Here is a 26,036-nt window from a genome sequence, read left to right as displayed (position 1 = left end):
ACTTAAATTGGTTTTTTCTTGGTATTTCCTGTGGAGGGATTGCAATCTCTTACATGGCACAATTCCTGCCCTCCAACCTCTCATGAAGTACAATAAGAGAACCAAAAAGTTCATCCAGCACCAGTCTGACAGGTCAAGATCAAGAGAAAATGGTATAAACCAAGAAGCATTGATAGCAGAATGTGAAGACGATTCAAGGGCCAGATCTTGATGCTCAGTATTGGTTATGGAAGCAATCAGAAGACAAAACACATGTTACCAAGTGGATTCAGGAAGTTTTTTGGTGTACAATGTCATAGAGCTAGAAGTTCGCCTGATGTGCAACAAATCTTACTGTGCTGAATTTGCTTACAATGTTTCTTCTAAGAATTGGAAAGTCATTGTTGAGAGAGCTAGCCATCAAGATCACCAATCCAATTGCTAGACTGAGGAGTGAAGAAAATGAGTAAAAAACTTTGCACATTTTTATTTGCGTTAAATAAGCACTTAAACTACAAACAAAAAACCCTGAAATTGGAAATGTTTGGAAATCACAAGTGTAGCTTCTTATAATGAATAAAATATATTACACCAAGGAAGCATTTTCTCAACCTCAGTTTTAATAAATCTAATTCTTCTAAAGAATAACTTTTTTTAAACTTTGGGAATAAATTAATGTCTTTCAGGTCATTAATAACTATGACATTTATGTAGTGTTTTATGGTTTTAAATATTCAAATTGGGAATACTGGTCAGTATATTGGGGCTCATCTGCTCCCCAGTGGCACTAATTCTACTTTTATACCTATAAAATTATTATTATAATAATCCAGATTTATGTAGAGCTTTTAAGATTTATAAAAAATTTCCCTAGAGTAACTCCATAAAGTCATATAGTTTCAGTTTTTTATTTTATTTTATTTTTTGCATAGATTTGGGTATATCACCCCAGGAATACAAATTTAAAGAAACAGCCCCTGCCCTTGAGAAGCTTATAATTTAGAAAAAGGAGATAACATATAAAGCAATATAAGTCAGGGAAGTATTTTCTGGTCTGGGGAATCTTAGGGGCAATGAATTTTTTTGGAGTTCATCTTTGGAGAACATTTGCAGTAGTCAGGGGATTGAATCAATCAGCACAATGTTACTCACAAAAAGGAATATGTGGTAAATTTCACCACCTAACAGTAATTTTTGCATTGCATCTTTTCAATAACAATGGTGATTATATTTATATAAATGGAAAAAACAGATGTATGGGGTGATTAGCTTTTGATTCAGTAATCAAAAAGGTAGCAAAGAGGTCCAAGATTTTTTCCATTTATTTGGCATTCTCTCTCTCTCTTTTTAGCTAATGAGAATCTCTCATTTCTTTCAGAATTGTGTCACTTCAGTATGGGATTCCTCTTTGTCTACTGCTAGTCCAGCTACATTTTCCTTTTTTGTCCTTTTAACTGATCTTTTCAGTTCCTCTATAAGAAATCTAAAAATGTTCAAAAAATGAAAGCCAAGTCTATGATGATAGAATCAAAATGATAATGGTTTCTCATTTGGGGAGTCAGAAATGAATCCTTAATTCATTTCAATCCAGCAATTTACTAAGCTTATACAACGTGTTATTGTTTGCCTTTTGTTTTCAGAGAGAACCAGTGACATCACAGGTTACATCTTGACTTGCTTTGTGCACTGGAATTAAAAGAGGCAGAGTTATATAAAGTCATTACCCTCACTCTCTCTTCCAGAATCATAGAAGTATAGTGACAGGGCAAAAAACAAGATGACTGGGGACAGCCTGGGAGATGGCTGACCAAACTCTAAGTGCTCCACTGTTCTTGCTCCAATCGCCTTTATGGCTGTGGGAATAAATTGTTCTCATTTGCCCATTCTGCCAGGGAAATTCTTCACTGACAGATTTGAGGTCCATAGGTTACCTTAGCCTGATTTATCCTATCTGTTGAGACATTTCATCAAGGTGTGGCCAGCATGCTATAGCTTCTTAAAGTCACAGGTGAGAGTTGGGTGAATCACATGGACACTAAAGGTAGATGAGCAATCTTTAGAAAGGTCCTCTCTGAACACCTCACACACTCCAATATATATATAAACTGTAGGGTGTGGAAAAAAAGTCTTTTCCCTTGAGGACTATCCAATCTTTTCATAGAGACATGACCTATATACATATGAAAAAAACTAGAGAATGGCACAAAACAGGATATAGTCACTTCCTAAAGTGCCCAGAAGGTGAAGACATTACGTTATAAAAATCTCTGCAGATCTTTTTCATATTTCAACTGTTTATCCTTCCAATTTCATCTTTAAATATACTTGGGATAACTTTGTTTAAGTGATTTCTTTTTTTCTGTCTTTTGCTTTTCACTGTTTTAAGACAATACCTTCATCTACCATTCCATCTACCATTCTTGTCCATTAGATTTTACAAATGAATTTATATTAAAAATTGGTGTTGTTCTTGACTTGCATCTCTCTTTACATGGCAAACTGGTTAGGTTATGAAGGTGATTCATATACTTTTTTGGTCTTTTCTTTAGGGAAACTAATCTACAATTGGGAAGCTTCTGCAAGAAATTGTTATAAATGGCATCAATGTCCATCACTCCATGCATTCCCATTTTTCATTGTCAACTTAAATAGATTAGATTATATAGGCATAAGCCCTGTTATTTCATTGGTCTAGGGATCTCCCAGATGAGGAAATTCCCTCTACAGTAGAGGCTGGCTCTTTCTCTTCAACTTATGGCTTTAGAGAGTTATTCAGAATACTGAGAGTTTAAAATCACACGATGAGGATGGATCAGAGACAGGACTTAAATTCAATGAGAAGAAATTGAGAAAGAAGTGAACAAAAGCCAAGATATGGCTTTAGACTTATTCACAACTAAAGATATGACACAGATAATGGAGCAAAGGAGACTAAGAGAAGTGGCAGGAAAAACCAGAGGTGAGAGAGTGTTTAAGACTGTGAAAAGCTATAGAGACAAAAAGGATGGGGACTGAGAAACAATAATTAGATTTGGCACTTTGCAGATTGCTTTTAAGTTTGGAAAGATAGGGTTCCATTGATTGAAGAAATGGGAAGCTGAATTGCAGGGACATAAATGGGAGGTAAAAGAAAGTCCAGAAGAAGCAGTCAAGTTTTTTCAAGTTTAGCAGAGAACGGGAGGAGAGATCTCAGAAGGTAGCTAAGGAATATCAGAATGAGGATTCATTAAGAAGGGAGGAGAGAGGTGTGTTTACAAGCAGAAGGCTTTATCCTGAGGTCTTTTCCCAAAAGGGCAGTGGGTAGAAAGTTGGTCCTGAAGTCAGGGAGGTTCTCTTTGAGTTCAAATCTGCATTCAGACATTTACTGGGTGACTCCAGGCAAATCACTTAACCCTGTTTGCCTCAATTTCCACAGCAACAACAGCAATAACAACAAATAAATAAAAAAGCATATATAGAAGCAAAGCTTTTAATTATTATGTTACTAATGTTAATTCACATAAAAATCTTATTTTGTTTAAATTAAAAAAATATTTAATTTAAATATTTAAAAATTGTTTTTGTATTTGAATCTGTCGATAGTTTCATTTATAATAAAAATAAACAAAACCTACAATTATATGAAAACACAAGGGGATAGATGCACAACTTTTCCCAAAGAAACTGATATTCTGGGTTCTCAACTTTATAGAAAAAAAGAATTTCTTACTTATTGTTTCAGATAATAATATTCAGAAGAGATTTTACATTGTTGCTTATATTTTGGAGGGCACAATACAACTTGTCTGTGTTACTTCCTTAGAGTCGAAGAGGCTTGGCCTATAGTAGGTAATTTCATAAATGCTAATTGATTGATTGAATAAAAGTTGTTCCTGAAAGGGAGAGTTTGAACACCAGCCCCACACCACTAGGGACAAGTGCTAACTATTTCCCCCTCCCACAAAGATTTGCTGTAACCCAAATTTCCTATACTAGAGAAGGTCATTAACTATGGATCAGTAGAATGTCTTCAGTCATCTGGGAAGGTTTTTGTGGTCATTACTCTTTTGCATAAAGAAAGGAAATAAGGCTAGGAATTAATACTGGGTGTTGTACAGGGGATTCCTCCTTCAGGTGGGGTTGGATTAGATGACCTTTGAGATCCATTCCAATTCTGAGATTTTGTGGCTACCTGAATTTTATCCAGTTCACTTGTCTAATTAATATTAATAATGCTAAAGTATAAAGATATTTATAAATTATATAAAATAGGCAATGTAGTATGATGATATTTATTATCCCAATTGCACAGAAGAGGAAACTGAGATCCCGAGATTTTTAATGCCTTTTCTAAGGTCACATGGCTTATAAAGCAGCAGAGCCAGGATTTATACTAAGGTAGTCCAACTACACATCAGATACTCTATGATGCCTTTCCTTGAAGTAGCTGACAACTGGTTATTTCCAGCAATGTTTTAATTAATTGAAAATGTTTTCTATATTATCTTATATAATCTTATCTATCTAAAATAATCAAAATTAGAACTGTTATTTTAAATGATTTTTTTTCTTGTAGATTGAAATGCTCACTTGGTAACTTAATAAAATCTAAACTTCTACTTACCATTAGTGCATTTGAAGCACATACACTATGAAATCCATAATAAAATGCAGCAAACTGTTTATAGATGGATTTGTTGAGAAGGAAGTCAACATATAGCTGTACATACTCTAGAAAGAAATTATACATCTGATTAATTAATATAAGTATTAATAATATAATAATAATAAGTTAATTCAGATGCATTTCAGACAAAAATATATATTTTGAACATACCTTTCCTATTCTGATTGGTAACTGGAATTTTATCACCACCTTGTTTTAAATTATATGATTTGATTACTCCAAATTCTTCTTGAAAAACCTGATGGGAGATGCCATTACAATACAGTTTTTAAAATATTTCTATGATGAAAACATTATTAGGCAATATTCAAACAAGAGATAAAAATCAGGGGAAAATACTATTGCATTACATTTTAAACCCTCAAGATGCTGAAATAGATCACTTGTTGGATTTTAAAACAATTTTATATAATTTGTCTTCTATCTTGACCAGTTCCCTCCTTTCCCCTTATAGCATGCTTATCCAAGATTTTATAAAAATATTACCAAAATTGGCTGTCCAGAAAGTTTACTATCGAAGTCAGTTTTTATTTTATGTCTAACATGCTTTTCTATCCCAATAAAAGAGATGACATTTCTGCTTTGAGATATTTTTTGTTTAACATTTTATTAATTGAAAAAAATAAAATTGGCTGTCCAGAAAGTTTACTATCGAAGTCAGTTTTTATTTTATGTCTAACATGCTTTTCTATCCCAATAAAAGAGATGACATTTCTGCTTTGAGATATTTTTTGTTTAACATTTTATTAATTGACAAAAATAAAATTGGCTGTCCAGAAAGTTTACTATTGAAGTCAGTTTTTATTTTATGTCTAACATGCTTTTCTATCCCAATAAAAGAGATGACATTTCTGCTTTGAGATATTTTTTGTTTAACATTTTATTTTTTTCAATTACATGTAAAAATACTATTTTTCACATCCTTAAAAAAATTAGTTCCAAATACTTCCCTCACCACATCAAATAGAAGATAAGCAGTTTGACATATGTAGCTTATATATATGCATTCAAGCAAGAAAAAAGAAAAAAGAAAAAAAAAACATGCAATGTTGCTGTTATTATGTACAATGTTCTCCTAGTTCTGTGTATTTCATTTTACACTAGTTTACATAATTTTTGCCAATTTTTTTTCTGAGAATATCTTACTCATTGTTTCTTCTAATACAATAGTATTTTATCACAATCATATATCCCAACTTGTTCATCCCCCAGTTGTTAGGCATCCCCATTTCCAATTCGTTGCTATAAATATTTTTGTAAATATTAAGTCCTTTCTCTTTTTTATCTCTTTGGGATTCAGACCTAGAGTAATATTACAGGGTCAAAGGATTTGATTGCCTTTAGGCATAGTTCCAAATGGCTTTCTTAAATGATTGAATCAGATCACAACTCCAACAGTGCACTAGTGTCCCATTTTCCCCACACACTACATCCAATATTTGTCACTTTCCTTTTCTGTCATAAGTCAATCTTATGGGTGTGAGGTAGTACCTCAGAGTTGATGTAATTTGCAATTCTATAATCAATAGTGATTTAGAGCCTTTTCCATATGATTGGAGATAATGTTGATTATTTCATCTGAAAACTGCCTGTTCATATCCTTTAACCATTTATCAAAAGGAAAATGACATGTATTCTTATGAATTTGACTCAATTCTTTATATATACATATATATATATATACACACACATATATATATATTATATAACATATATATCTATATCTATCTATCTATTTGAGAAATAAGGCCTTTATTAGGAAAACTTGCTGTAAAATGTTTTCACAGACATGATTATTATGTATTTTTCTAGGTCCTATTTCCCCTCTATTTATCCTACTCTTACTCTCCTTTCATCCTGTCAATTCTCAAAAGTGTTGTGCTGCTTTTCCCAATCTGTGCCTACCTTTCATCAGTACTGCTCTCACCACCCCCATCATCTTCCTCTCCTGTTTTCCTATAGAGTAGAAAAGATTTCTATACCGAAGTGATTATGTTGGTATTATTTCCCCTTTGGGCCAATTCTGATGATAATAAAGTTTAAACACAATCCCATCCCCCTACTTCTCTCATCTCCTCTATAAAAGTTCTTTTGTGCCTCTTTTATGTGAGATAATTTAAATCAATCTATCTCTCCCTTCCACCTTCCACCAACACATTCCTCCTTCTTACTCCTTAATTAATATTAATTAATTAATTAATTAATGTCATCCCATCATATTCAATTCACACTTATGTTCTCTCTTTTTAATTTAATTTAATTTTATTTATTTTTAACCCATACCAGGGTAATTTTTACAGCATTATCCCTTGCACTCACTTCTGTTCCGATTTTTCCCCTCCCTCCCTCCACCCCCTCCCTCAGATGGCAAGCAGTCCTTTACATGTTAAATAAGTTACAATATATCCTAGATACAATGTATGTGTACAGAACCGAACAGTTCTCTTGTTGCACAGGGAGAATTGGATTCAGAAGGTATACATAACCCGGGAAGAAAAACAAAAATGCAAGCAGTTTATATTCATTTCCCAGTGTTCTTTCTTTGGATGTAGCTGCTTCTGTCCATCCTTGATCAATTGAAACTGAATTAGCTCTCTTTATTGAAGAGATCCACTTCCATCAGAATACATCCTCAAAAGTATCATTGTTGAGGTATATAATGATGTCCTGGTTCTGCTCATTTCACTTAGCATCAGTTCATGTAAGTCTCTCCAAGCTTCTCTGAATTCATCCTGCTGGTCATTCCTTACAGAATAATAATATTCCATAACGTTCATATACCACAATTTACTCAACCATTCTCCAATTGATGGGCATCCATTCATTTTCCAGTTTCTAGCTACTACAAACAGGGCTGCCACAAACATTTTGGCACATACAGGTAGGTCCCTTTCCTTTCTTTAGTATCTCTTTGGGGTATAAGCCCAGTAGAAACACTGCTGGATCAAAGGGTATGCACAGTTTGATAACTTTTTGAGCATAGTTCCAAATTGTTCTCCAGAATGGCTGGATGTGTTCATAACTCCACCAACGATGTATCAGTGTCCCTGTTTTCCCACATCCCCTCCAACATTCCACATTATCTTTCCCTGTCATTCTAGCCAATCTGACAGGTATATAGTGGTATCTCAGAGTTGTCTTAATTTGCATTTCTCTGATTAATAATGATTTGGAGCATATTTTCATATGTCTATAGATAGTTTTAATTTCTTCATCTGAGAATTGTCTGTTCATATCCTTTGACCATTTATCAATTGGAGAATGGCTTGATTTCTTATAAATTAGAGTCAATTCTCTATATATTTTGGAAATGAGGTCTTTATCAGAACCTTTGACTGTAAAAATGTTTTCCCAGTTTATTGTTTCCCTTCTAATCTTGTCTGCATTTGTTTTGTTTGTACAAAAACTTTTCAATTTGATATAATCAAAATTTTCTATTTTGTGGTCAATAGTGATCTTCTTTGGTCATAAATTCCTCCCTCTTCCACAGGTCTGAGAGGTAAACTATCCTTTGTTCTTCCATTTTATTTATAATCTCATTCTTTATGCCTAGGTCATGAACCCATTTTGACCTTATCTTGGTGTACGGTGTTAAGTGTTGGTCAATGCCTAGTTTCTGCCATACTAATTTCCAATTTTCCCAGCAATTTTTGTCAAATAATGTATTCTTATCCCAAAAACTGGGGTCTTTGAGTTTGTCAAACACTAGATTATTAAAGTTACTGGCTGTTTTGTCCTTTGAACCTAACCTATTCCATTGCACACCTATGTTCTCTATGGATATTCCTTTTAAATTCCCTAAAAATGATAAAGGTTTTAAGAATTACAAATATCATCTTCCTTATATAGAAATATAAACAATTTAACCTTATTGAATTCTTTATGAATTCTCTTTCCTGTCTACTTTTTTATGCTTTGCTTGGGTTTAGTATTTGAAAGTGAAAATTTCTATTCAGCTTTGGTTTTTCAACAGAAATACTAGAAATTCCTTTATTTCACTGAATACCCATTTTTTTTTTACATTAATAAGGGTTATATTCAGTTTTGCTGTGTAGTTAGGTGCAATCCTATCTCTTTTGCCCTCCAGCATATGAAAACCTTTTAATCTTTTAACTTAGAAGAAGTTGCTAAATTCTATATTTATGAACCGGAATTGTTTCTTTTTGAGTGTTTGGAATATTTTCTCATCATTGACCTGGGAGATCTGGAATTTGGAGTTTTTATTTTGGGATTTCTTTAGGTGTATTCTTTCAATTTATATTTTACCCTCTGGTTCTAGGATATCAAGACAGTTTTCTTTGATAATTTCTTGAAAGATTATGTCTAAGTCCTTTTTTTTTTTTTTTTTTTTTTGATCATGGCTTTCAGGAAGTTCAATAATTCTTAAATCACCTTGGCTCAATCTATTTTCCAGTTGAGCTATTTTTCCAATGAAATATTTCACATTTTCTCCTATTTGTTTTCTTATTTTGATTTTGTTTATTGTTTCTTGATGTTTCATAGAGACATTAGCTTCCATTTGTCCAATTTCAGTTTTTAATGAATTATTTTCTTTTGGAGGCCTTTGAATTCCTTTCCATTTGGTCAATTCAACTTTTTAAGGAGTTATTTTCTCAGTGAAATTTTGTGTTTCTTTTTCCATTTGGCCAATTCTGCATTTTTAAGGAGTTCATTTTAGTGGATTTGTGGGCTTCTTTTACTTTTTTATTTATTTGTCTTTTAAGGTGTTTTTCTTCATTTTTTTGGTGCCTTCTTACCAAGTTGTTGAATTTTTCATTTTTTTTTGAATTTCTCTCATTTCTTCTCCTATTTTTTCTCCTCTTATTTGCTTTTTTAACTGAATTTTAAGCTCTTTCTAGAAATCAGTTGGAAGAGAACTGTTCGGTTCTGCACACATATATTGTATCTAGGATATACTGCCACATATTTAATATGTATAGGACTGCTTGCCATCTGGGGGAGAGGGTAGAAGGAGGGAGGGAGGGAAAAAGTAGGAACAGAACTAAGTGCAAGGGATGATGTTGTAAAGAAATTTTTTTCAAAATAAAAAAAAATTAAAAAAAAAGAAATCAGTTGGGTCTTGGGTCCAATTCACATTTTTCTTTCTGGCTTCAGAATGGTTTGTTTTCTTCTGAGTTTGTGTTTTTATCTTCCCTGTCACCAGAATAAATTGTTATGGTCAGTTTGTTATTTCTTCCTTCCTTCCTTCCTTCCTTTCTTCCTTCCTTCTTTCCTCTCTTCTTATCTTCTTCCTCTTCCTCCTCCTCCTTCTCTTCCTCCTCCTCCTTCTCTTCCTCCTCCTCCTCCTCCTCCTCCTCTTCTTCCTCCTCCTCTTCCTCTTCTTCTTCGTCTCTTCCTTCTTTCTTTCTTCTTTCTTCTTCTTCTTCCCATCTTCTCCTCCTCCTTTTTTTTTTTTTTTTTTTTTTTGCTACTTGCTCATCTTCCCAGCCTATTTCTTGATATTAAACTTGATTTTTTTTTTTGTTTTGTTTTGTTGCTGTAGTAGAAGGGGTACTGTCTCAAGATTCAGATTTTGTATGCTGCTATTTTCAGTTAGTCATAGGAATGGAGTAGTCTGTAAGTTTTAAATTCTTCCAACAAGTTTTTTTGAGTTGAGGGCAGAATTTCGAAGAGTTTGTTTCAAATGAGAACAAAGAAAGTAGTTGAGCTAGGAATGTGTTGATTTGCTACCTACAGATTATTCATCACTATTATTTTTGATACCTTTGCTTCTCTATAAGATGCTAAGGCCTATAACAACATTTCATCTGTGATGGCCAGTGATCTATGTTTAAAGTCATTCTAATGTATTTGTTACTACATTATTTCTAAGATTCTTGAGAGTAAATAACAGTACTGTGATTAGACTCTGTTATCTTTCCTAAATAAGCATCTAGGTAGCACAGCAGATATAGCACAGAGCCTGGAGTCAGAAAGATCTGAGTTAAAAAATCTGATCTCAGATACTTATTAGCTGGGTAACCCTGAGCAAGTTTGTCTCATTTCCTCAGCTGTAAAATGAGCTAGAGAAGGAAATGGCAAACCCTCTAGTATCTTTGTTAAGAAAACTACAAAAGGGGTCAAAAAGAGTTAAACATGACTGAAAATGACCATTTTTCAAATATTTAGTATAGTACCATGAACTGGGCAGGTGCTAAAAATTGAATGGTGACAATAAAGTTTTTATTTGATACTGATTTGAATATTACAGATCATTTTCTTTTACATTTCTATTACCTGGAACGTTGAGTAAAAATCTTCTTCGACATTACCATCATATGATAAAAGTTCAGTTAATCCATGGGCCAATTCCTATAAAAATGAATATTATGTGTTATTTTTAATAATAATTACATTAAATAAAGTGATACAGATGTAATTTCAATTAAATTAAGAATTAATACCACAAATATACTATTTATATAATAAAACAATGGTAATGTATACTTAATTATATGTCAGTTTGTATGGTATATCTTTATTAACAAAGGAGATGCTTTTCTGAAAACTTTTCTGCTATAACTTGAAATATGTTCCCAAGAAATATTTTCTTATCAAAATATTCTTTAATCATTGAAAAGTTTTCTGATATGTGAGATAATAGGAAAATGTCAACATTATCCAAGAACATAAACTAGTTTGCTAAGGACTCCATATTTGACTGAGAACTGTTGGGAAAATTAGAAAGCAATTTAACCAAAAAAAGAGATTTAGATGGGCATCCTGTACCATCCACAATATATTCCAAATGGATAAATTATTTAAATACTTAAATATACATACACAAAGGAAATAGATGGAAGTACTTTTCATAATTATGAGCATGGGAAAAACAATTTCAAGTACATTAATTTTTGTGAACAAAATCAATCCAACTAGGATAAGGGAAATTTGACTTGAGAAAAATCATTGTATCCAATATCAGTAATAAATATTTTTATACGCAAGTTATGTAGCAAAATAAAGCAAGTATAAAAGACTAAACCATTCCTCTAGTGAAACAAATGTCAAAGGATATGAACAGTTCTCAAAAGAATTGCAAACTATCAGTAATAATCTCATTAAAGAAAGTTCCAAATCAATAGTAAATAATAAGAGCAATGCAAATTTAAATAATTCTAAGATTTTTTTCTCAGCTGAGAAATTTTCAAAATGACAAAAACTTGTCAATTTTGGAGGAGATATTGGAAGGATTTGGTGGTCCTGTAAAGTGGTCCAATCATTCTGGAAAGCAATTTGGAATTACATTAAAAAGAAGTGATTAAAATATCCACAGCGACTGGGGTCAGAGATCCCATTTTGGAGACACATACCCTAGAGAAATCTAAGACAGAAAGTCATGTCTCAAGCACAACAAAGTATTCATAACAACAGTTTTTTAATGGTAGCAAAGAACTGGAAACAAAGAAAATGTTTTTTGGTTGGGGAACTGAGAAACAAACTAAAAAGCTGGAATGCAAAAGAATATTATTATATGAGTGTGAATCACAATATAACATTTTTAATCCCTCTGTTTTTGTCCGCCTGCATTTTTTATTTCCTTCACAGGTTAATTGTACATTATTTCAAAGTCCTATTCTTCTTGTGCAGCAAAATAACTATATGGACATGTATACATATATTGTATTTAACTTATACTTTAACATATTTAACATGTATTGGTCTACCTGCCATCTAGGGGAGAGTGGAGGGGGAAGGATGGGGAAAATTGGAACAAAAGGTTTTGCAATTGTCAATGCTGAAAAATTACCCATGCATATATCTTGTAAATAAAAAGCTATAATAAAAAAAGAATATTATTATACTGCAAAAGTCACAAATATGGAGAATTTATTTTAAAAAAGTGGGATAATTTATATGAATTAATGCAGAAAATAATATATACAGTGACTATAACAATGTAAATGCGAAGAAAAAGAAAATGAAACTGAGTATTGTGCAATTACATAAAAACCAAACTTGATTCCAGATTAAAGATGAGAAAATTCACCATCTTCCTTTTGTTGAAGAGGTTAAACATGATAAAAATGCAATAGTGCATAAACAGCAAGAGTGGTGATTTGTTGAATTATTTTTCCTCAAATCTTTCTTATAACTGAGGGGTAAACTTGGAAAGAAATGTTATATTAAAAAATCAACAAAATGCAAGAAAATATCCACTAAAAATTATAACAGAAAGGATGCCTTCAATAGTTAATTGAAAGCATCTCCTTGTAATTATCACTATAATTTTGCTAGTTTCATCAGAAACCTTTTTCCCTCCTAAAGAACAGATTTCCCTGCTTGTCACATATATAATGAATAAGCAGAACTCAAAAATTCAATTTCATTTCTGAAAATCTAGGAATTTGGGAGAAGCTAAACTGGGTTTAAATTAATACCACCAAAAATGGTTTAAATTAGTAAAATTGGTTAATATCAGTAGGCAATTCATACTTAAGTGAACACTAGAAATAAACTACTATTTGCCAAAGCTTTATATGCTACATGAAGTAATGAGGGATTTACATCTTAGGAAGTTCAGAATCATTCTCATCCCTTGAGCTCATGACAAAATTTCTTATTTCTTCCTGTTATCAATTCCTTTCAATAGGAACTAAATTCAAATTAGTAGGTAATTAAAGCATAGTAATGTAAAAATGTGTTGTGCATTGTATAATTGAAACTTAGATTCATTTTGTGTTCTATATTGTAATTAACTATTATAAATTATAAAACAATATATTTTCTATCATCTATAGAATCTAATAATTTAAACTAAGCTATTTTCATATTTCCAAAACAAACAATTAATTTTTCTCCACTGGACTTTTGACAAACCTATTTAGAGAAGAAAATATGGAGTAGCAATGCCAAAAATACAAAGGATTAGAGTCCTACTATGTTCCTTACTGAAATAAATTAGTCTAGATTGGCTACATCGCTTGATGTTGGGATGGGTATTGTAATCAGTCAAACAGAATCAAAACCAGATAGTATCAGGGAGTGATAAGAGCTATATAAAGTTTGAGTATTCCATTGTTCTAGTTAGTCTATATAGATGATCCAGATAATTATTTTGGTTTCCATTAAAAGGATATCACTTTAAGAAAAAGTAATGGCCTTTTCATTTATTTTGTCATTCAAGATTCATTCAGCCTTTGCTTAGATAGATTTACACAATGACCAATTGTTACACAATCCTTTGGATTCCTGAACTCTTAGTAACAATTCCAAATTTCAGAATTGCAAATTCCAAAACTTACAACTTTTATTAACACATTTGTAACATTTGTTCATTAAGAAAATGAACAAAAATATGATTTCTGTAAATGTTTTAATGGGACAGAGAATTTACAGACAAGTGTCTTTAAATTTGTCCAGGTGAACTTTATCTTACTTCCATTTTTCACTAATAATTCAAAATAAATTTATGGAAATTTAGAGTTTTATGTAAAAATATTAATGAAAATGTTGTTTGAATGACTAGACTTGAATTTTATATTCAATATTAATGTTCAATGTTTAATCATATATTAAGTTCTTATTCATGGCCAATCTAGGAAATTACTTGTAGTAACATGATAGCACTTCCTTTCTTCTTTCCTTGCTACCCTTCTTAATTTCTTTCTTCCTTTCTAAAGATAAATGAACTTTGGAAGGTTGAACCACTTGCCAATACTTACTCTGAACAAGGTGATGATCTAAGCACAGGAGAGATATATGATGATAGTCTGACTGAAATAAGTTTACAATCCACTAGAATAAATAACTAATGTTTTATATGGTACTTTAAGGTTTGCAAAGCCCAACTTGATACATTATCTTATTTGGACTCCACAACAAAACCTGTGAGACAAATAATACAACTATTATTCTTCTCATTTTAGAAAGAAGAAGATTCAGGCTGAAACATATTAAATGACTTGTCCATGGTCCCAAAAGTGTAGGTATGATCTGACCTTAGGTCCTTCAGATTCCCAAGTTCAAACTTAAGTCCACAGGCCACGATCCCTCTGCAGATCTACCTTCATTTTATAGGGCATATTTAGGAGGTGGGGAAAAGGCCGATTTAGGATACAAATTCATGTATCCTTTATCAGTTTCAAATTGCAAAGGAAATGATCAAATTCCTAACTATGGTCCTGCTCTAGAAAGAATTTTTGTTCCTGGATAATCTGATTTCATCATCATGCTGAATTGTCTCCTCCATGACAAACAACATTTTGCTGGATAAACACACATAAATTTACTCATGAGGTCATACTGGATTGTTTACTTATTAAAATTTTTAACTTGTCAAAATCTAAAATTCTTTACAAATATATCACTTTTTTTTTTTAATCTTGTTAGCCTGGAATATGTTGATTCACTTCTTAGACCTTAATGCATCTTTCTACCTCATTTTGCTCTTCTGAAACATTTAAGTGTTGAATTTTCACAGACAGATTTTCATTGGATTTTCTATTCATCTTTTTTTTCTGTGGATCTATTTTGATTAACTTCATATTATATAGAAGCACCCAATAATGCAAGGGAATACAAAGAAATGAGGACTGGCTTTGGAGTAAAAAACCTGGGCTCTGATACTTAATGCCTGTAGGATATCAGGCAAAGCTCTCTGGTATTCAGTTTCCTTATCAGTTGAGCAGTTCTCTTTAACGGAATGGAAGCTCTTAGGGAGCAAGAGCTATCTCCTTTTAGGGTTTGTATCCAGAGCACCTAACAGAGTTTGGTTTGCTGATTCATCTGTAATAGGGAAGGAGTTGGACCAGATATTTTCTAGCTCTAAATTTGTGATTGTTCTTCAATTATGTCTGACTCGTCACACCCTCCTTTTGGGGTTTTTCTTGGCAAAGATACTGGAGCAGTTTGCCATTTCCTTCTCCAGCTCATTTTACAGTTGAAGAACTGAGGCAAACAGGGTGAAGGGACTTGTCCAGGGTCTCATGACTAGGAACTATCTAAGACCAGAATTGAATTCATGAAGTGAGCCTTCCTGACTCCAAGCTAGAGCTCTACCTACTGTGTCACTTAGCTCCCCTAGTTCTAAATAGATGAGCTCTATGATTCTCTTTGTTGTGGTGAGAACCTGGTTTAATCTGACAGATACTAATTTACTTACGTTTAAGTGTGCTATCATTCAGAACTGTCCATGATCCTAGTTTTTCACTAAAAAAAAATCAAGTGAAACGTAACTTAAAAAGTACAGATGTAAATCAGTAAAAACTGCATCTCTTCAATTTTTTAAAAAGTTAATTTGTTGGTGATATTCTGTCGAAAAATTTAAAATATAGATTCTAGTGAAATAGAAATCATTGAATGGTGGAACTCAGAGATCTTAGATATATAATCTAATCAAGCACATGAATGATAGCATTTTAGAGCTAAAAGGAAGGGTCCTTAGAAATTGTCAGACCTAGGGCTTTTCAAATATAGGCTGCCAGCTTACCATAGCACCCAGAGAACTTCTTGTAGTGCCTAATATTTTTGGCACATTGATTTTCAAAATGTTCTCTCTGTCATATTTCTTTACCATCTGGCTCCTGGATTTTCTTACAAGGGTATCTTATTAATGTCACATGGTCTAGCACATGAGGAGTGCATTACTCCACATGGAGAGAACAGGGAGCCTGCTTTCCTCTTTTTTTCTTGACCACTACTGGAAGATCTCTTACCTCTAGTTCTATTTCATTATTCTTTAGAGCCAAATAACTTTTTTTTTTCATCAGGTTAGTTAGCACTTTCTCTTTTAAAAAGACACAAATTTATGTGTATATATGTATTTGTGTTTCTACATATTTATCCTTTTTTATATTTTTCCATGGTTCTTTTTTCTTCTTTCCCTCCTTTGTGTGAGATTTTATTATTCTCCAACCTCCCAAGACAATTCAGGATTCTCTTTTTCCTCTTCAGATCCTTTTGACTCCTTTTTCATTTTGAAAATTCCATTTCTTTTTTAAAAAAGAATTCATAATTCACTGTCTCTGATGCCTTAAGAGAGGTGTTTCTCAAGTCCCTTCAACTTTTCTTTTAGGAAAAAACCAGCTTGTATTTTGAACTTAGAAAGTAGTCACTTGACTGTAAAGAAAATATAAAAAATTCAGTTATTGTAAGTGACTATACAATTTTCTCTATTCTCTCTGCCTACTGGAAATGAGACTCTTGACTGTCTTTGAAAATGCTCGAGGATGATCATAATTCATCTTATTAAGTCCTTTTACTCTTTGATTTTATGTTTGGTTTTTAGTGCTGAAGCAAAAATTTCAAGCCCTAAACACTAAATTTTATGGCTCTAAGTCAGAAACTGATTTACACAATGATAGCAGTTCTATCATATATAAAATTAGAGAATTGTTTCACAGTTCAGGCTGCATACTGCCCACAATATTCCTGATTGTGGTCAAATCAGATTAAAATGTAATTAGGAAATATTTAACAAAATTAATAAAAAATACCATGAAACATGCATGTTAACATGTGATTTTCTAAGTCAATATGTGGCTTTTGGAGAGATTTGACTTCATTATTTTAGAGGGCCTCTAAAACTAAATTCTATGTATTGTATGTGTAATGAGATCAATAACTTCCTATAATTGTTCTCTGTAAAATTAGCAGAAGCAAAGGCAACATTCTGGCAATACTTGGAAATAAGATTCCAAGTCTTGTATATATTATTGGGCTTTCCCAATTTAGCGTTTAAGTGAGTTTATACATGAAATAAACACTCAAGAGATATATGCCTTATAGCCTAAAAGGAATCTCCCTTTTGTTTTCTTGTAATAACCTTTCTGACCCAGCTGTAGCATCATTATAGGACACTGATTTTGTCAATCTTCTATGATCATCACTTGATGAATTAATAACAGCAATAGGATCATCCTTTTGCAACTACAGTCCCTGTAGGGCCAGCAGATTCTGTTCAAATACACACTACAAGAGCAAATTCCCTAGAGTTTTAATATTATCCTAAGCTAAGTAGCGCACAGTCATCAGAATATATGGGAAAGGGGCAGCTGGGTGATGCTGTGGATAGAGCACCATCCCTGAAGTCAGGAGGACCTGAGTTCAAATCAGGTCTCAGACACTTAACACTTCCTGGCTGTGTGACTCTGGGCAAGTCACTTAACCCCAATTGCCTCAAAACAAACCCCAATAACAACAACAACAAAACAAAAAACATATGGGAAAGAAGTCCCTAAGGAGTATTGAAAGGAAAGAGCCAAACCTAAAGAATAAAGATTCTTGAAATCTGGATATCTATGCAGAGATAATTTGAAAATCAGTTGTTTGCTGGAAATGTATCATTTTACTCTCTATCCACCTAACCCTACAAATCAATCCATTTCACTGAACCTATTATTATTCCCATCTCAGGGACACACCAGCCAGGAGACAGATTCTTCCCATTTGATTCCATCTTTACTCCTGCCTTTGCTGAAACTCCCATACATCTAGTGACATGATTAGTTTCTCTATTTCCATTACAAGCCAAGGAAAACTCAACATGGGCTGAAATGTATCTATAAAGGAAGGGGGAGTTGAGTACAATAAAATGAATGGATGAGCGATAAAGAAACAGGCTAAAAGAGAGAGATTGCTACAAAGAGAATACTCAGGAGAAAAAGAAATGATTTGTCACTGTAGAATTGGAAGAGATTAACACATTTATACTTACAGGCATAATCTGATATAAATCATCTATTGTCACACTGCAGATGCCGACTGGTGTATTCTGATCACTGGGAACAATGGGAGGACTCAGGAGCTTCTTGTAACAGCAGGGTGGGAAACGTATATCTAAGGTAATGCTGTTATATACAGCTAGTCCCATAAGCTATGTATGTTAAGTGTTAAGAATTAAAACTGAAGCCATGATCACAATTGCATTTTAAATAAGAGTATCATCCAGGGAAGAAGCCTTGTAAAGAAGGGGACCCTCATCCTCACCACCCCAATAACCATGGATCAACTGCCATTAAAAGGCAGGGAATTCCAAAACCCCTGGAAAGTGTCCACCGTGACCAGCCAAGTACCTTTGCAGGATTGAAGCCCTCCCATCTCGTCAACAGTAATAGCTTTTGAAAACCCAGAAAAAAGTACTTATCACAGCCACTGTCATTGTGAAATAGTTCAATATCAGTAAGAGACATGGTTTTATCAGTGAAAATGGACATTAAAATTATCATCTGCTTTGTCATTGAGCCCTAAGGACCACTGGGCCTTTCCATTTAACTTTCTAATAAAAACTTTCTATATGTGTTGATTCCTGAAGAGCAGGGAAATATCTTGCTTTCTTACTTCATACTTCATACTTATATATGTCCAGAGCAGAGCACGGAGTAAGCATTTCATGTGCCTTTTCATATACCCATTCCAATTTCTTTTAGATTTAATTTAGCTTCCTTTTCTCTCTTTCAAAGATTTCTGCCTTAATTTTGTTTAAGAAAATCCTTTTATTAACAACAAAACAAGAAAGGTCAAATTGACATAATTCATGACATACTTAGAAACCTTGATCCAAGACCACAAAAGGTATCTATTTTAGACACTTCTAGAGAATGTTTAATACATTTTAAAATTAGGTCAACATGTAGGTAGGTGATTTGAATGGAAGAAGCAGTTTACTAAAATGAGTAACCCTCAATGTTGATTCTGGCTATAGTCATTTTAGGAAATTTAAAATTAGAGCATCTGAAGAAAATAAGCTGGGTTAAGCTGTATAAATATGCTATTGACAAATTAGAGGATAGTTATAATCTTACAGTGAAAAGTTAATTCATACCATTTTTCATACCATTACTGTGGAATAGCAAAGTTAAAATAAAGTAACATGGATATATTTATAAATTTTCCAGGTTTGTGGTTTTTTGATGTATACATGTATGTATGTATATATATGTATGTATGTATTTATATTTATATTATGACAGATGTGTGGGAGGAATGTAACTGACCCGTTTGCTAACAGGAGTTTTATATCACATTCCAGAATATTTAAACTTCTACTAAATAAAGATTATAATAGGTCACCAATGAAGCTATTCATTTTATAGTCTCAGAGGGGAAACTGCAACATAGGACTCTGAGTTTTGTTTATGAATGTGTTTTTATATCACTAAGAAATAAAGAGAACATCATGAAGAAAACTGGGCATTCCAGCTTGCTCAAGTCAGAATGAAAATTAATAATGATCTGAAAATGGAAATTATATCATAATTTTGTGCAATACAAATAACTATGTGACTATTTAGAAAATATATGATGAGCTCAATAGTACAAAATAGAAACTCAGCACCCTGAAAATAGTTCCATAAGGGCAGAGCCAAGATGACAGAGAGTAGACAGTTTTTGAGCTCTTTCTGGCTTCTCTCAGATCAACTCCAGATCAAGCCTCTGAATGGGTTTTGGAGTGACAGAACCCACAATTATTTGGAGCTTAACAAATTTCATTTGTGGGGGGAGAGGGGGGAGGGGGTTTGCAGACTAGCCCAGGTAGAGCATAGCACATCATAATGCAGAGAGACCTAGAATGGAGAGGCTTTCAGGTACTGGGAGAGTCTAGTACAAGGCTTATGGCCAAAATACAGCAGCATTGGCTACTCTGTCCTAGATCAGAAGCCAGTAGATCAGCAGACCAGCTGTGAGACCTCCGACGCAAATAGAGAAGGCAAATAGGGAGCCCTGAACCCCAGCATAATGGAACTTGGCCACACTCACCCAGTATGAGGAAGGAAACTGGCAACACTGACCCTAGGGCAGCACAAAGCCACTGTGGCCTGTAGAGGAAGCTTGGGACAATCTTCCCTTTTCTCTAAGAGAAGATCTCAATCCTTAAGGATGAGCAAAAAAGCAAAAAAGAGCTCTGGCCATAGATAGCTTTTATGGAGACAGGGAAGAACAGACTTCAAATCCAGAGGACACTAAAGGCAAAACATCTCCAGATGAAGCCTCAAAAGGTGATATGATATAGGTTGGTGTTTCACAAGGCTCTCTTAGAAGAATTCAAAAAGGATTTTAAAAGAGAGTTAGAAGAAAAAAAAAGAAGTTAAAAGGAAATGAGAGTTCTGGAAAAGGAAACACAGAAATTGTCTGAAGAAAATCATTCTTTAAAGAATAGTTTTGGGGAAATGGAAAAAGAAAACAATTCCTTGAAAAACAGAATTTCTGAAATGGAAAAAAAAAATCCAATGAACAAAACAATTCATTTAAAAGTTTAGTTGGCCAAATGCAAAAGGAGATTAACAAAATTGAAAAGGAAATTTAAAAAACTGAAGAAAATAATTCAATAAAAAGTGGAACTGAACAAATTGAACAAGTAAATGACTTAATGAGACATAAAATAGTTCCATAAAATGCCCTTTGTATAATATGTCTCTATTTGTAGAACCAAGTTATTACTATATATTTTCTTTCTACAAGCCTACTGATTTTCTTGGCATTTATTGCAGGTAACAGAATAAAACTTAAAAACTACTCTGACAATGAAGCACGAACTCTACCTTTCTCCAGCCTCATCTCTACTATTCTCCTACATAGTCTGTCTGCTTCAGCCAAATTTATCTATTCATCCTTCAAACATGTCCCATATTCTCCCATATGCAATTAATTGTACTTGTATTGCCTCTCCATTTCCTCTGGGTTAATTTATATCTTGGTCTTTCTTCCAGAATCAATTCAAATTTGCCTTCTCTGTGAAATTTTCCTCAATTACGGTAATCCAGAGTGATCCTTTCTTCCTCTGAACCTATGTTGCACTTGCTGTCTCTACCACTCACTGACTACCTTACATGATTATTCATATATATATATATGTTCTGTAACCCCAATCAGATTGTGATAATTAATTTCTTGATAATATTTAGATCTAAGAATTTATAAGAATAAAAGTTCTATGCTACTTATACTGCTTAAAACCATATTCAATTTCTTAATGGGTTTATTCTATCAATTCTAAATTACCTATAAATTATTTCTTGTAAATATGTATGTATTTAGGAAAATTTTCAAGCTAATTCATTAAGAATAAACTAATCTCAGATAATGCTATTTTGGTACCTTATATAATAAATAGCAAATTAAAGATTATGGAAATATTAAATCATGGTTGAACAAATAATTTGCAATTTGAAGCATTTGAGTTTATTGTAATTCAGGTTATATATGAAATAGAAATAATTTTAATTGTATAATGATTATCTAGAAAAAATGAAAATTATTCTTCTAGCTTTTTAATGTTTATATTTTTATCTAATTGATTTATCCTATTTATGATAAACAGTAGTAATAGTAATAGTAGTAGCAGCAGCAGCAGCCGCAGTAAAAGTAGTAATAGTAATGGTGGTGGTGGTAGTAGTAGTAGTAGTAGTTGTAGCAGTAATAGTAGTGGTAGTAGTAGTAGTAGTAGTAGTAGTAATAGTAGTAGTAGTAGTAGTAGTAGTAGTAGTAGTAATAGTAGTAGCAGCAGCAGCAATAGTAGGAGTTAGTGGAAATTAGTAAAGTTTATATTTAATAAGATCATTTTATTTTACACATATGGCTGTAATCTGCTGAAAAAATACATGCAGAAATACATTTTTCTCTAGTCTGTTAGCACCTCCTAGTGGACAGTTTAAAGGATACAATTCCAACCAACCGAAATTCAGAATAGTTATCACATTTATAGCTGCTAAACCAATGACAAAGTGAATCCTTGTGATATGCAAACATGCCTAAGGAAGGAAAAACAATTTTATTAAAATAATATATTTAGCAAAAGTGAATAGTATACAATAAAATTCATATGTATAGAAGTTTCTTTATAGTAAAGGGATTTCTTCTTAAATTTATTTTCCATTAAAACAATTTCATACAAACTCTATAACCTAATCACCATATATCTATCATCTACCTATCATCAGTCACATAGTCTTATTTTGATACAATTGGTATTGGTAACACATAACTATTTGAAGAGAATGACATTTTATTAATCAACAAGAGCATAACTTTAAAAAATCAAGTCAGCTTTGATTATTTAGGAATAAGTTACTCATTTGCTGGATTGTGAAGGTTTTCCTTCTTTATGATGCCTATCTTGAGATCATCAGCTCCAAACTAAGGGTAGATACAGAAACAAAGTGGATGAAATTCTACTTAATCAACATGATCGTGTTGATTGTTCTGGTGCAGCACAGGAGATAGATGAACTTCAACTGTTAATATGCAAAATTAAATTTGGGCACTATTCACTGGTTTTATTTATCCGTGACTTTCTTACTTCCATTAATGAAGATGATGAAAAAAATAGTTATAAAAACATCCTATTTAGGATAATTTTTGAAGTTCTACTCTAAAGAAGACAAATGATATCTAATAAAAATATAATGTCAATCAGTATCGTTGTCAGATAATATATATGCAAAATGCTTTTTTAGATCTTTAAAATTTTATACAGGGTATTCAAATATCTTATTCTAGTTAGTTTTAACAGGACTAAGATATTTGGAGCACCCTTGGCTTTCACACACGTGTGCATTTGTATGTATATACATGTATATTTATGTACATACATGTGTGTATTACTGTACATATGAATGCATATGCATCTATATCTATATGTTATCTAAGCTTTCTCTAAAGGAATCAAAAACTCGTTTTCAAGGCTTTCTTGCCTTTTGGGGCAGGGGCTGTTTCATTTGAAAGACTGTGACAAGTCTCTTATGTGGCTAATTTTTTCTAGTACTGTGTTTTACTGTTGGCTTTTTGACAAAGATTATACCTCAAATACCAATAAATCAATTTATTCTACACATAGAATCATACAGTTTTTAGTATTTTTTCCCCCTTTCCCATTACTTTGCCACCATCACTTCAGAAGCATAAGGGGGCTGCATAAAATTATCCATTGGCTATTTTATGGGTTGCCATAGTTTATTAAAAAAAATTCCTTCGTGCTCAGCCTTCTGGTAATGATAAAACATAAAGAAGCTGCAGCTGGAATAGCAATGGGATCTCAAGTCACCCAAGAGATAGCTTCAGAGTCAAGAAGGATTGGGTTTAAGTTCTGCCCTGACTGTGTGACCTTGTGCAAATCCCTTAACATCTCAATGCCAGAGACAAATGGCATGACAGTATTGATCTGAATTATAAAGAAATTTTTTTTTACTTGGAATTCAATATACCAAAGAAGTCATAAGACTTGTTATTAGTCCCACTTTACAGACGAGAAAACTGAAGCTCAGGAGAGATCATATTTTAAATTTTCTTTTGTTTCATGAGCACTATGGCCAAAGAATGTATCACGAAGTAACCAGGGTACCTGTGATAAATCATTCCATTCTTCAGTAAGTTAGTCCTCAGAAAGCAGACACTCTACCTGGAGATTTTCATGCATAGTAAAATCTGCCAGAATTAGTATTCCACTAAGATACTCTGAGAAATCTAGATCACATTTACACTATGATGAAGAGCTGTATTAGGCCTTTATGTTACTTTAAGGATATTGAAACTACCTGAGGAAGGACCTTCTAGCACATGGTGTTGGATCTCTTTGTGGAAAGGTATGAATGAAAACTACATGAATAAAATGATAGGAAGGGGTTGTCAATTCTATCTATGGAATAGATTCCATATGAATTCCAATTCATTCCAATGAAATCATGGACTAAACACCAAATTAGCAAGTATGAGAATTCTGTGTTATTTTCAAATGTCAAGGCACAAAAATCTAGTACAGCTCATTACTATTATATCTTGTTCCCTGTAACTGAATGACAACTTTTATATGTATTTAGTTCCTTTAGCAAATTATATTCTAATGGTTTAAAATATTGTTGCAAAATCATATTTCTGGACAAAAACTAAGTAATCTTAGTGTAGTCCTTTTAAATCATTTGCATTTTTCAAATGAAAAGTCAGAGAACAATGAATAATCTTCATGGGAAAGTATTAACAGCACTGATAAATTCAGTTAACAAATTAAAAACAGAATATCTTGTAATAAATCATCAAAATAGTTTTAAATAGAAAACACTCATAAAATAAATTTATTAGGATAAATGGAAGTAGTTTATAGAATAGCATAACACATAAGACTGTAATTATAATGTGTCTTAAAATTTTTTGATAATTTCTGCATTAATATTCTTTTTTTAGTGTTCCCAAATAGGGCCACTTGAGTAGTCATATCATGAAACTGTTAAAACTTTTACTTTTTTCTCTTACAACCTAAGTAACATTTTGGCATTTGTGTCTATGATTACATAATTTTTGGAGGGCAAAGCAAGTCACTATAATCTAGATTGAAATTACTATATTTGTTAACTAGGTGAATTTGAGGGCATGTTAATTGAAAAACTTTCATCACAAGTACTTACCATAGTCTGGATGAAAAATCTGGCGAATCAAAAGAAGAAACCATTCTTTTGTCAAACCTCCCATATCAAGACCAGCCTCACCCACAAATGTCACTTTTAGTTTCTTTTTCAAGTCTCCTCTTTTCCTTGTCAACTGTTTAAAAATATTACCCAAATGTGAAGATGTTAAAAATGAAGATGTTGTCTTTTAACTAAGGGGAATATGCATTAATTACTTTTCTAATTCATCAACTTGTTAAAATTTTAAAACCACTTGAATCATTTTAGAACATTAAATGGCTATTCTATTCCAGCTGAAAAATAGGTAAAACTTTGGACATTAGAGGAAAATTGATTATTATCTAGAAATAGCTCAAATCATTTTAGGATTGGAAGTGTCCTAAGAAATCATCTAATCTCAAAACTTCATTTATAGATAATGAAAAGTGTTTTTTGTAAAGTTGATGACTAGTTAGTGACAAAGTTAGGACAAGGGCCCAGGCTTTCTATTTCTTCAATTTATCTTTGCCTATTTTGAATTATGAATAGTCAGAAACTATTCTATCAAAAAGGGATAAGGAAATCTGAGTCCAAGATTGGAACTCAGCTGTGCTATCTTAGCAATTTATATTGCTTCAGCTATAAAAAAGGAACATAAAAATAGATGATCTCCAAAATTTTCCAGTTCTGGTAATTTATAATTCCTTTGAATATAGGGTTTTATTAAGAACTATATATTCTAACTGTCATCACAATATTTAAATAAAATTAGAAATATTCATTGCCATTTAGAAAAAAGTATTACTCAGCAATATTTCCATCATATATCAAGTCCTAGAATGAATTGAAAATATTAAGTGTTCAAGTAATAAATATTAATGAGAAATCATTTCACTGTACCTCATCAAGTGAGTCACTAACAAGGTGCGTTCTTCTTACTTTCATATTTAGAAATAGCATATTCATGTCAGGTCTTTGCCTTCGAGAAACTTTGTCCACCAGACTCTGCTATTTTAATCAGAGAAAGAACATTTTCAGTTTTTCCAAAGTATAATTTTATTAAACTTTAATTATTA

At 32.5% G+C, this 26,036-nt stretch overlaps 1 protein-coding gene and 1 pseudogene across 2 annotated transcripts in view; one reads left to right on the top strand and one right to left on the bottom strand.

The window, feature by feature from the left end:
* HECTD2 (HECT domain E3 ubiquitin protein ligase 2) overlaps positions 1–26,036 on the bottom strand; it is a 106,355-nt gene that overhangs the window by 8,411 nt on the left and 71,908 nt on the right. For both annotated transcript variants that reach the window (XM_051981633.1, XM_051981632.1), the window contains 7 exons: positions 25,861–25,968; positions 24,982–25,114; positions 22,247–22,335; positions 18,303–18,461; positions 10,883–10,957; positions 4,796–4,883; positions 4,583–4,689 (listed from right to left, as the gene is read on the bottom strand). In XM_051981633.1, coding sequence (XP_051837593.1) covers positions 4,583–4,689; positions 4,796–4,883; positions 10,883–10,957; positions 18,303–18,461; positions 22,247–22,335; positions 24,982–25,114; positions 25,861–25,968 — 759 coding nt within the window. The remainder of the gene's footprint in view (positions 1–4,582; positions 4,690–4,795; positions 4,884–10,882; positions 10,958–18,302; positions 18,462–22,246; positions 22,336–24,981; positions 25,115–25,860; positions 25,969–26,036) is intronic.
* LOC127552299 (60S ribosomal protein L32-like) lies at positions 53–449 on the top strand (annotated as a pseudogene).

Source organism: Antechinus flavipes, chromosome 2, assembly GCF_016432865.1.
Source record: "Antechinus flavipes isolate AdamAnt ecotype Samford, QLD, Australia chromosome 2, AdamAnt_v2, whole genome shotgun sequence".
Lineage (NCBI taxonomy): Eukaryota > Metazoa > Chordata > Mammalia > Dasyuromorphia > Dasyuridae > Antechinus > Antechinus flavipes.
Note: the sequence above shows the minus strand (reverse complement) of the source record. Positions and strands in the feature narration are given on the sequence as shown.